Genomic DNA, 13,680 nt, shown 5'->3' with positions numbered 1-13,680 from the left:
ACGTTTTGTAGTTAATAAATTGGAACTAATTATTGCCCGTAGTGCCGTGATAGACACAAATCGTGTAGATTATGAAAACATGAACTACGCGTTTGAAAATTAATGTTACAGTGTGGTTCAGCCTGAGCAGAGACAACTTACAGACGCCATCAGGCCTGTAACACATGACTGAAGCTGCTGTGCAGTATCTTCTGTGCTGGAGTATTGGAAATAAAAGGACAGGTTTCGTTCCTATTCTTTATTGGTGGATTTTATTTTGAGTTTAATGGCTAAGCATAACAGTCGACCTTGACTAATTAGCTGTCTCTGTTCGAATTAGTATTCTTTTTAAAGCAGTTTTACTCATTTTGGAATGCGTGTTTGTTAATAAAACACATTCATTGAAGTTTAAATTTTAATCTGACATATAAAGTCCCGTATCCATTAGTAACTTGTCTATTGTTTCCGCTACTAGAGCATTTCACAAACCTTGGAGTTTAACCTGCATACACGATAAACCTGATACCGTGCTAATGATGATTTCAGTAACAGCCAGCTATGAAAAACCACATCGTGCATCTCGCCATCTGCCGCAGCAACGGCAACGGCAAGGCGGAGAGCATCGGCCTTCGTGCTTGGACCTTTGAGTTGGACGTGTGCATCATACCTACTGTATTAAGCTGGTGAGCAGTTCCCATTTCGTTGGGTTTATTATGTTAGAGAAGTTTTAATTCTGTTCAGAACTCATGTTCACCTTTTGTTAAAGCTAAAGTAAGAAGCGATCTTATGTGATTTTGATCAGTAATGTTCAGTTTCAGTCTGTAATTGGGTCAAAAATATACTGACACAGATTTGACTTTAATATACCCGCATAATCAGATTATAAAAATGCCTGAGCAACAGGTACAGGTTGCCATGAGTTGGATATTAATGACGCTGATAGTACTAGTGATTCTGAGTAACATCATTGTAACGCTTGTTTTTATTATTTCCTTTTTTTTGGGATTTACTGTTAACATTTTGTTTTGCTTTCGACGGACTGAAAGCTTGTACTTTCGAAGGACTGAGAGTACGCCCGATGGACTGGGCACTACTTAACTGTTTTGCTTTCGATGGACTGAAAGCAGCCCGATGGACTGGGCACTAGTCTACTGTTTTGCTTTCGATGGACTGAAGGCAGCCCGATGGACTGGGCACTACTATTTTGCTTTCGATGGACTGGGCACTCACTACTGTTGTTTTGCTTTCGATGGACTGAAGGCAGCCCGATGGACTGGGTACTCACTACTATTTTGCTTTCGATGGACTGAAGGCAACCTGATGGACTGGGCATTGTCTAATAATGCATCAGAAGTTCCGGAGCATGTAAGAGGTGCAAGTGGTCTGCTTTTTATGTGCAGTATACTCTTTGCGAGGAGTAGCACTTACGCGGCTGAGATGGTTAACTTCTGATGAGTTGTTAGATTCTAGCAAGCCGATGGACTGGCGCATATCCGTATGACAGTCATATGTAGTCATATGTAGAGTCATATGTAGTCATATGTAGAGTCATATGTAGAGTCATATGTAGAGTCATATGTAGAGTCATATGTAGAGTCATATGTAGTCATATGTAGAGTCATATGTAGAGTCATAGCTTGATTTTGTTTGATGACAAATGAGACCGAAATTGTGGGTCAGGAATGACCGAGCGATTGAAATACTCTGCTGTGTGTTTTGTTTCAGAATCAAATGCATACACCCACACACGAGGACGTGTGTACCGCAGGATGGCCGTGTCGGAGCGTGACTCCAGAAGGACACATTGCAGCGTTACATTTCAGTTTTAGACGCCTGTATACAATCGATTAGCAAAGTTTTGCTATGTATTACTTAGTTGATAATGTAATTTATCGATTTATGTAGAGAGTAACGCCATCTATTGGCATTCTTGTTGAAGGCATTCTTGTTGAAATAAGATTAGGTACAGGCTTCGGAACGACAAGTGGTTTAGCTTGCGTGAAGTTAGGTACGAGTTGGCAGTTTTGTTGGTAACTGGTCAAGCAAGTTGGCCTACATTCATTTTGGTGGGAGCGATTAGGCTCCGCCGCTCCGCGGCATTCATTCCAGGATTCTCGATCGGACCGTGCTAGATATCGGACGTTAACCAACCTCGTGCCTAAACTCACTACGTTCCTGAAGGCTTATACCTGAAGGTTTATTTTGAAAGCTTATAGATTCCAACATTATTTAATCATTTAGCTAAGTGTTTTATCCCGAGTGTTAATTTGATTTCTTATGAGTCATTAGAGGTTTACTATTGTAAAAATTAGAAAATAAGTGTTGTTTTGAAAAGATGTGTCCCGCCGAGTTTGTTGCCGGTCCCATATAGGGTTAAATCTTCTCGGGTCAAGAGGTGTACGGTTGGAACCGGAATAGCTTTGTTTGACGTTCATAATCGCATTGTAATATGCCTACCTACTTGAATCAAGAATTGAACGTTTCGTGATTTTTCTATTTTTTATTAAATCGATTTCCGTTGCTAGTGTGACGAGTTATTTTATCATTTAGTACGAAAGTATAGTAGGCACTAGGTTGATGAGTCCGTAGTATTATTTCATACACTGGTAGCAGTGGTAGCATACTATTTAGCTGTGTAGGCATACATCGATGTACTGCGCCCACTACCGCCACCGCTGTAGGCCACCACCACGCGCCCCCCAATTATCCCCGTCATATATATATATGGATAAATGATTTTTTATTTGTGTTTAGTAGTAGTAGTAGTAGTAGTAGTAGTAGTAGTAATAGTAAACCACTTTATTGTACAAAAAAAATGAAAAAAAAAATGTTAAAGTGAAATTCATATAAATTTAGGTACAAAGGTGAGCTTATCCCAATAAGGGATCTCTTCTAGCTAACCTATTATTATTATTTTTATTGTTTATTATTTTAGTGTAGGCGCCATCTGTCCGAGAATATTTTGTTTTCTTGATTTCCGAGGCACGTTTTTTCCTTAGACTGTATTCATCTTATACGGAGTTACATAGGTCTTTGGTACCATTTAAAAAAATACAACCCTTCTCCAAATAGCATTGTCCACAGTAGTCCACACTATTAACTGAAAATTCGTAAACCTTATTGCAAAAAGATTAGGTCTACTGATGAACAGTTAGCGTCAGAACATGCTAGAATCTCTGTTATGGGTCACCGCCTCCGACACAACATTGACAAAACCAATTCTGGCTCTGGTCCAACGGTTGACGCAATGGTGACCATGCAAGCTGGGTCAATGGCCACGTTGCCTAGAACTTGACGAATTCTACTCCCACATAGTGCAAATTGTATTGTTTTTTTTTTATACCACGTCGGCGGCAATCAAGTATACGGCCCTCCTGATGGTAAGCAGTCGCCGTTAGCCTATGGACATCTGCAACACCGGAGATGTAACATGCACGTTGCCGACCCTTTAAAAACCTGTACACTCCTTGTTGAAGAACCCCGTACCGTAGCCCCTTGGGAAAACCTCGGCAGGGAGCTCATTCCACAGCCGAAGCGTCCGCGGGAGGAAATTCCTCTTAAACCGCACAGCACGCGACCATTTAGGTTCTAGGGTGTTAGGATGAACACCCTGCCGACGGCGAGCGGTGCGTTAAAGTACAGATGTAGTGCATAATTGTTTTCCATCGTATTTTCTCGGAAACGTTCGTATTTGCCATGCTACTTAGTTTCAGTCAACCTCAGTACTTTTTGTAACGAGACTGACAGAAAAAGCAAGACACGTTCGTGCGTTTCCGTTAAAATACGATGGAAAATAATTATGCACTACATTTGTACGTTCGTCGTTTAATGTTTCCGTGAAAATGTCCATATAACTTTTTCTTGTGTTCATTTCATGTGTGAGGGTTGTCTCTACTTTATTGCTGATTTTTAGGGTTCCGTACCTCAAAAGGAAAAAACGGAACCCTTATAGGATCACTCGTGCGTCTGTCTGTCTGTCCGTCTGTCACAGCCTATTTTCTCCAAAACTACTGGACCAATTAAGTTGGTTTTGGTACATGTATACATGTAATGTAAACAAATGAATTTAAAACATAGGGGCGACTTTTGGGGGGTAAATGAGAAAACTAAAAAACGAAGTTTTTTAAACTATATCGTGTAAATCGTGCTACATATCAAATGAAAAAGCTCATTTTGAGAATCTCGAATATATATTTTTTGTAATTTTAAAATACATAGTTAAGAAGTTATTTAAGAAAATAGCAAAAAAAATATTATTCCCCCCCCCCCCCCCCCCTTATCTCCGAAACTACTGGGTCGAAAATTTTGTAAAAAATACACAAAATAGTTCTTTACCTATAGATGACAGGAAAACCTATTAGAAATCGGCAGTCAAGCGTGAGTCGGACTTAATAGCTTAGTTTTTATCCGACCCCTCCGGGTTTTTAAAGACATTTCACTCACGTTTCACATAAACAAATACACATTGTTATTTTTTTTTTACATGTCCTTTATTTATAGATTAGTACAGCCATTAATCAATTCAATTTAATTTTAAGTCTACGTCTAAATCTTATTCTATAATTATCCTTAATAATAACAAAAATCATCCTAAACAACCTCTTACAAATTGCGTAATTGTTAAAATTTGCGTAATGTACGGAACCCTTGGAACGCGAGTCCGACTCGCCCTTGGCCGGTTTTTAATATGTAGTGCAGTCTTTTATTAAGGTGCGCAGTAGTGAGAAGTAGCCATTTTCGTTTAGAATATGCTAGAAATTTTCAGTTATGGTGTCACCGTCACCACCGAGACACAACATTGACACAACCAATTCTGGCTCCAGTCCAACTGTTGTCGCAATGGTGACCATGCAAGTCGGGTCATTGGCCCTGAACGAGACCAGCTACCTAGAACTTGAAAGATTGTATGCGGACGCTACGGATAAACATACAGACGCATCCGTCAGATCAGTCTGGCAGACGACACGTGATTATAGAACAATTTTACACGGAACGACTTAGTACCATCGTAGTTCAATAAGACTTGAGTTATGGGTACTAGAAGACGATAGGCGTGGCTCACTCCGCGATTTCGTCGCGTCGCTACAAGTACATGCGGCCCACACCAATTTTGGTGTCTAACCATAGTAGTTGCCGCGCATCGCTACGGAACAGATGCCTGCTCGCGCTTGCGCTTACTTATATCTCTCTTAATAGACGCGTTTTGTTAGAGAGTGAACCTTCTGTACCTAGTACTATTATTTATTCTGTGACGACGATTAACATACACTACCGGCCAATAATATAACACCTTTGAGTGTTTTTGTATGAGCATGTATAGAGTAAACACTATAGGTTAGTAATTTTAATAACAAAACTTCCGTGAGACCCAGACGTATTAAATATATTAATTGTGGACGAACCATTAGCGAATGACGTAGTGAGTGTTGTGTGCAACCCATCATTTGACAATAATGCCGTAAACGAGGGTAGTTTCTCGCCCCCCCCCCTGCCGCCACCGGCGCCCGCGCCGAGTCATCGGGCGCGGAGGGCTGCGGCCCGCAGTCTGCGCCGGTGCGTCACCGTCGACGCAAGCTCCTGATGACGCTCCTCGGTACGGAGTGAAACATGTCGAGCGTTTTCGACTTAAAATACGTGAGTGACCCGTTATTAATATATTTAATATAGGTTAGTTTGTCAATTGCATATATTATTAGTCATCGTATACAAATATATGATGAATATTGCAACGAAATACTGTTAATTATATAGGATACTCAGCATATTACTAAAAAACCTCTAGGTAGTAAAAAACCTGTATGAAAAACCATTACATGAGATGAGACCAAGTTTTCTCATCGCCCGTACATAGGAATACTAGACTACCTAAAGCAGTGAGGTGGAAGTCGCTCACAAATATATAAAAAAAAGTTATACCGTAAAAACATGGAGGTGATATATTATTGACCGGTACTGTACATAGTAGACAGACACCCATAACTCAAAAACAAATATTTGTGATAAACACACAAATAAATACCAGGATTCGAACCCGGGACCCCGGGACTTCCGGCGTCGTCGGCCGGGTCTGCCGACTACTAGACGGCCGTCAAATTGCAAAATGGCAAACTACGGAATGGCATGCCGGGGTTAGATGGAGCAAGAGATATTGCGAGTGGTGGTTAACGTTTGCAATATGAATCCAAGTAGTGTGAAATAATCCTAATCTAAAATATCCTTCTTTCCCTACGCCAGGTAAGAAGCTACAAACCCTCCTGTAGAGATGAGCATTTTAATAAAGGTTGTATAGGCCCACAAGGTGGACTGATGACATGGTAAAGGTCGCGGGAGTCCGCTGGATGCGGGTGGCGCAAGACCGGTCATTGTGACACCCTTTGGGGGAGGCCTATGTCCAGCAGTGAACGTCCTCTGGCTGATATGATGATGGCGATGATGATGTATACTAACATTGTGAGAATAAGATTGTATTGTAAAACGCGCATGACTATATTCTGTTTTTTTATTCCGTAGACTAAAATGACATTTCGTGTGGTACTAATAAATGTCATGTCTTACACATGAAACGTCATTTTAGTCTACGGAATAAAAAAACAGACCTTAAAGCGACTAAGGTCTGTATTTATATCCCATATATATTATACTAGCTTTTGCCCGCGACTTCGTCTGCGTGGAGTTAGTAATTTGTGTAGCTTATTTTTTATCCTGCTTTTTACCGATTTCCCATACAAACTTCCACTCTCCTTTTCACCCGTTTAAAGGATGATTTCTGGAATAGAAACTACCCTATGTCCTTCCCCGGGACAAACTATCTCCATACCAAATTTCAACTAAATCGCTTGAGCGGTTTAAGCGTGAAGAGGTAACAGACAGACAGACACACTTTCGCATTTACAATATTAGTATGGATAATGACAGTGGAGACAGTTCAATTACCCAATTTTCTATCCAATTAGGATAATCCAGCTGTCATTTTAGAACAAAACAAATCAAAACGAATAGTTATGATAAAACCAGACATTAAAAACACGGTTTAGGGTAAGTATATTTATGACTTTGAAACATTAACAGATTCACATTAAACATGGCGAAAATAATCATTTTTACCACACGAAAAAATCCACAACACCTTTTTTATCCCAAGCCAAAACATTATTAAAAACCTATTTTTCTCACGAACAACTTTATATAAATCCATGGGATTTGTATAATGAGCTGCAAGCAAATTAAGACCATAAACGTTAAAGGTCAGAGTTCATTTTCGCGTAATTAGAAAGGTAACTTCAAAAAACTTTGTAGCATCAATTTGGATTACCTTGGCATTTGCTGTATTAGGCGGTTATCACACTGGATGCGATTCGCTCGTCGCTCCAAAGTTTGAGCGAGACAACCCTATGCGCGTATTATAGCGACATCCCGTTCGCACATCGGAGAGACGTGCGAAACGCATCCAGTGTGATAACCGCCTTCCTTGGCATTTGCTGTATGAATAAAAGATGCGATGCGTAGAATAAAATGACTTAAAACGAGCTTTAATGTAATATATGCAAAGACGATTATATTTGAAGATTTTAGACCCGGTAAGTGAATGTTTGTTTCGCAGGGAACAATCAAATTAATATTTAATGGTCAACAGTTAAGTACCTAGAGATAATTTAACCTTTTCCAAATACCACTGCAATAACATGAATGGCTATAGAAGAGCCAGTATGAAACGTGTGTCACAAAACAAGGCGTTAGGTAACAATGTTTTTTTTTTCATAAAATAAAATACATAGGCACATATAATCACGCCTATTTCCCGGAGGGGTAGGCAGAGACTACGGATTTCCACGAAAACGTTACGGCGCGTTACACGGGCGCGGTGGAGGGGGGTTAAAAATCTTCGAAAATTGCGCTACGTAATATTTTAACGCCCCCATATTGGCATTACTTATGGAAAATATTTTATCATATTTTGATGTATGTTTGACTTGTTTCGATTTTCTTATTTGTGTAAAAATTAGGAGCGAAAAAACAACAGCAGCACAGGGGCATAGCTGTGGTTTATACACAATATACAATAAACTGTGTCAAAGTATTTTTAATAATGTTAATATTCAGAGGCAGCCGCGGTGTACTTTCTTCTCTTAAGTCATTTTCCTGTCTTTTTTTTAACAAAAAAATAAAAGATTACGCCCGTCAGTATTAAGAGAGGTTTTACACTTTTACAGTATGCATCAGTCAACACAATCACTGTAACACTGTAACCACTCTAAGTAAGCAGCCATTCAAATAGTACATTCCAGTTACTTGCCGGCCCGCTGGCTCGACGCAAGTTCGCAATTCGCAACATTGTTACACAATTTCGCAAGTGCAAGGTCGACGCGTTAATATAAACTGCGCGGATATTGTTGCTAACTGAGCCGAACACGGCGAACTTGTATAATGAAGAATCCCTTTTTAGGGTTCCGTAGCCAAATGGCAAAAAACGGAACGCTTATAGATTCGTCATGTCTGTCTGTCTGTCTGTCCGTCCGTATGTCACAGCCACTTTTCTCTGAAACTATAAGAACTATACTGTTGAAACTTGGTAAATAGATGTATTCTGTGAACCGCATTAAGATTTTCACACAAAAATATAAAAAAAAAACAATAAATTTTGGGGGTTCCCCATACTTGGAACTGAAACTCAAATTTTTGTTTTTCATCAAACCCATACGTGTGGGTATCTATGGATAGGTCTTGTCGGGGCTTCTAACCTCCGTGGCGACCTGACATATGTAGACCGACTGACTGACTGACTGACTAACATACATATTATTTGGAATATTGGAACGACCGACATCTAAATTCAAAATTAGACATGACAGCCAACAAGACCAGTTGACGACTAGTTCTCGACAGATAGCGGACGAAGACAGACGCTACAGGTCTTCAAAAATGATATTAAGGTTTCTAATATCATTTTTTTTCTAAACTGAACGAGATCTGGTAAGTAGTTTTTTTTAATACGTCATAAATCGTAAACCGCAATTTACCTTTCACTCACGTTTCACATAAAAAATACATTGTTAAATTTATGTAATGTACGGAACCCTCGGTGCGACTCGCACTTGACCGGTTTTTTTTTCTTTATTAGCCTATATTGTGTCCCACTGCTGGGCAAAGGCCTCCCCTGTCTTCCGTCACTCGTCACGGCTTTGTGCATGCTCCCGCCAGTCGCCACAAAAAGAGTCCAGGTCTTCTCGCCATCTCCTTTTTGGCCTGCCTCTGCCTCGGGTGATCTGTGGTGCCCATTCGGTCGCTATTTTGGCCCATCTGTCCGTGTGCATCCTACAGATGTGTCCCGCCCAATCCCACTTGAGCTTCATATAGTATGAATTATCTCAGATGATTTTTTCGGGGTCAGGCCCTAATCTGATAAACAAAAGGTATTGTTTCCTTTATGCAGTGATTACACTGCTTACTGCTAATAGCCCCGGCATAAGTAACGGGAACAAGCCCGTTTAAAAAGCAAATTTACCATTCTATTTATATGGTTCAAATTCATAATACAGCCCCATAACACGTTTTGTTATCGCCAAAGAAAATACCACCTTGATTGTTCTCTGAATGAGCTGTCACATAAATTTGAACCTTAATACTATCACGATAGTTGCTTTTTAAACGATATGGCTGCTTTGGCACGTGCTGACGACCGCTCATAAGAAACAAATGCTTTTGTTTAACAGATTAGGGCCCGAGCCCTAAAAAATCATCTGAGAAAATTCATACTATACTCGTAATTATCAAATACAATTAGAGCTAGGGTTGCCAATATGTTAGGATCTCCCCTGATACCTGGATTTCTGTTTTTTAGGGTTCGTACCCAAAGAGTAAAAACGGGACCCTATATTTGTGCCAATAATCTTAGCTATGCGGACGATATGGTGCTGCTGAGTCCGTCTATCAGTGCCCTTAGGAAACTGCTTGCGGTTTGCGAGACGTATGCTGAGACTCATGGATTGCAGTACAACCCAAAGAAAAGTCAGGTGCTAATGTTTAAGGCTGGAAGTTACACGCCAAGCTCGGTACCCCCGGTTGTACTGCATGGAACCACACTTTCTGTTGTGGATAAAGTGAAATATCTAGGTCATATTATAACGCAAGACCTTAATGATGACCTAGATATAGAGCGGGAGCGCAGGGCATTGGCTGTAAGGTCTAACATGCTCGCCCGCAGGTTTGCTCGTTGCTCAAGAGAGGTTAAAATTGTGCTTTTCAAAGCTTTCAATCAATCATTTTACACGAGCAGCCTGTGGGTAAGGTATACGAAAAAAGCCTTTAATGCCCTGCGCGTCCAATATAATAATGCACTCAGAATGTTGTTGGGGCTGCCCACATGGTGCAGTGCATCACTCATGTTCGCCGAGGCCCATACAGACGATTTTCACGCGGTTATGCGAAAGAAAATCGTCTCGATGATGGGCAGGCTTAGGGGCGGTACCAACAGCATTCTGGAGGTCATTATAGAGAGGATTGAGAATCCTATACTGGCGCATTGGATTCGCCAAGTTATAGGTTTTCGTAAATTTAGAAAATAGGTTATGTATATATAGTTGTAGTATCATGTACAAATTTAACATTAGTTCTTAAGTTATACTAACAAAATATGGATGTAAATCTGAAATAAATGTATTCAATTCAATTCAATTCAATTACTAAGATCCACTGTCCGTCTGTCTGCCTGTCCGTCTATCCGTCTGTCACCAGGCTGTATCTCATGAACCGTGATAGCTAGACAGCTGAAATTTACACAGATGATGTATTTCTATTGCCGCTATAACAGCAAATACTAAAAAGTACGGAACCCTCGGTGGGCGAGTACGACTCGCACTTGTCCGGTTTTTTTTAGAAACCTCAAATGACCACTAGAAGTTAATAGCTATAATTTATATATAAGTTCGGCAGAAGAAAGGGAAGTAGCTACGGCACATAATACTCGTATTACGATAGGAACGTCTCCCTTAAGGGGCCCACTGACTATCAGTCCACCGGACGATATCGGCCTGTCAGTTAGAACAATAATTTGACAGTTCTGAACAACTGACAGGCCGATATCGTCCGGCCGACTGATAGTCGGTGGGCCCCTTTAATCACTATATGAGTCCTTGCCAGAGAAGAACCTGGTCTTACATGTCTTCGTTTCCAAAATAGATTTTGTAAAAAGACCCTAGATTGCGAGCTAGTATATAGGCCGCATCTAAATCAAGTGCGGGCGGTTCGGGACACACTCACTCGCCGGATCTAGCAATTCTGGCATAGTGCCAAGCAGGCATTGTGACCCTGAATGCGGTCACAATATATGGACCGCGTCATGTTATTTATCACCAGATGGCAAACTAATGGTGCAAGAGTAGATGGTAAAAGCCTGCGAGTGGCGAGATTCGAATAGAGCGATTAAAATAAACTTTTCTACTCAGGCCGCGTAGCCAACGTGCCAATCGCTTACGCTCCGTAGCGATCGAAACGCAACTGTCACTGTCGCACTCATATGGAAGAGTGATAGAGAGACACAAAGCATTTCGTTGTCGAAGCGATAGCGATTGTCACCTTGGCTAGGCCGGCAGAAATGGAACCACACTTGAATGTTCATGTTATTTGAGAATGTCATTTTAAAATGAAAGCCTAACTTCGATGGTGGCGCCTAGGTTCACGTGACACTGAATAGGTAATCACAGCCTTACCTTAGTGCAGTACGCGCAGCCGCAGCCGCCGATGACGGTAACTTTGTCGGGAGCGGCGTCTTCCAAGCAAAGCTTGCAGTTGACCGGAGCGGCCGGTACGAAGCCTCCGCCAGCGCCATCCAGAGAATACCTGCAAGAAAAATGGTTATAGATGCTTTCGCTCTCACTGTTACTATTTCAAGCAACTTTGACAGGTGAGAATGGTACTGTATATGTACTGTATGGTCGTACTCTTTCTACGCCGCGGTGTCAAAAAGGGTGGGAGTCATAACTTAACTGCGTGACGTGGTATCAAAATCGTTGGAGACTTATCTTGGTCTAATTCTAGTAGTATCTTTCATTAGTTTTTCGTCAATGACATTTGGCATTGAGCATTGCATTTAACAATGACAAAACACAATCACAGGTTTTTATTGACAAACAATATGCGAAAATGCCATTGTCATTTTAAGTGGGAACTAGGTTGCCTTAATGAAAAGATTTGTTAATGTCGTGTAGCAATTTCGTGATAATGGCATAGTTCCAACATGGTAGAATTATTTGGTTTTTATCGTAGCGACGAGCATCGGGAGCAGACTGAGGGCGACCGCAGACGGTTGTGGGCGCGGATCGGCTCGATGACCTTCTCGCGATCGAAAAAATCGCTCTGACGAGCATAGCCTATTTGCAGAGAATGGCCAGTATAACGTACCTGGATCCAGCGCCGGCCAGGGACAGTAGCGAGGAGCATCGGGAGCAGACGGAGGGCGCTCGAAGACGGTTGTGGGCGCGGATCGGCTCGGTAACCTTCTCGCGGTCGGTGAGCGCGAGCACTGTCGAGCATTTGCGGAGGCCTGAGGAGAAGAGGTTTAGAGGCTGAGTATAAACATGGTAGGTTTACAGACCGAACCAGGTATAAAACTAACAGCCACCTTATATTACCAGATTATTTGATTGTCAGTTAACTATGAGGACGGATGGTACGGAACTAGGAAGCCAATTCTAACGTACATGTTGACATCTAAATGATGCTAGTTTGTTCGTAAATGTGTTTGAGTAAAAGACGGTCGAATTATTAGAAAACTTAGAGTTGGCCTCTTGATTCCAAAGTGAATCCATGCACTTTAAAATTAAAACTGAACAACAATGTTGCCCTGTGTTTCACTGTAAAATAAAAAAGACTACTTCACACACAGCTTCTTTAATGCGAACGAGCAAAGTAGCGAAGCTTTTTTTGTACCTTTAGCAAAAGTCGTCGCGGCGCATCAAAACGTCCACAACGCAATGAAATGGTTGACGGCTGGTGGACGACTCATTGGTTTATTCTAAGTAATCTCTAGAAAATATCTCTTCGCGTAAAACGCTCTATAGAATCAAATCGAAATTAATACAAATCGTATCTGGTCTACCTCTTCTACTGTAGCCTGTACCAACTTATATACCATACACGTGCGGCACACGACGAATACGAGTTCATTAGCACCCCGAGTTAATGGTGTTTACAAATATCGCACTTACGCGTGATGAAATGTCCTCACTTATTCCACGTAGGTATAAACAAAACTAGGAACAACTATAACAAGTCAAAATGGACTGTAAAAGTATAGGATAGAGTAGAAAATCCAGTGATAAATATGGTAGGAGCATGACATAATTTCTTGGGACAAAGAAAGGAGACAAAGGGGTTTGGATAAAAGTGATGAAGCGGGCTGATGAAAGGATGGAGTCAAAGTAAAGGTACGTTTTTATGTGCTACGAACAAGCTACTGCAATATATTTTTGGTACACTATTGTTTTATCTCTATCCTTAACATCTGTAACTTGCATTTCCTCAAAAAGTCAAAACGAGATTCGACTTCCTCCATTCGCACTTTTAATAGTACAGATGTTTACATTTTAGATCGAAGAGCTCAATCCGCTGTAGAGTTAGATGTACATAGGGTCATATGGAAATATGGAATATCCTGACAAAAGTTCGTATCACCCTACAAATCCTGAAATTCCCCGAGGATAATTT

The 13,680-nt window shown here is 41.0% G+C and overlaps 1 protein-coding gene across 2 annotated transcripts in view; it reads right to left on the bottom strand.

The window, feature by feature from the left end:
* LOC134745610 (E3 ubiquitin-protein ligase RNF144A) overlaps window positions 1–13,680 on the bottom strand; it is a 207,557-nt gene that overhangs the window by 121,314 nt on the left and 72,563 nt on the right. For both annotated transcript variants that reach the window (XM_063679700.1, XM_063679701.1), the window contains 2 exons: window positions 12,376–12,517; window positions 11,685–11,814 (listed from right to left, as the gene is read on the bottom strand). In XM_063679700.1, the coding sequence (XP_063535770.1) occupies window positions 11,685–11,814; window positions 12,376–12,517 (272 nt within the window). The remainder of the gene's footprint in view (window positions 1–11,684; window positions 11,815–12,375; window positions 12,518–13,680) is intronic.

Source organism: Cydia strobilella, chromosome 11, assembly GCF_947568885.1.
Source record: "Cydia strobilella chromosome 11, ilCydStro3.1, whole genome shotgun sequence".
Taxonomy (NCBI): domain Eukaryota; kingdom Metazoa; phylum Arthropoda; class Insecta; order Lepidoptera; family Tortricidae; genus Cydia; species Cydia strobilella.
Note: the sequence above shows the minus strand (reverse complement) of the source record. Positions and strands in the feature narration are given on the sequence as shown.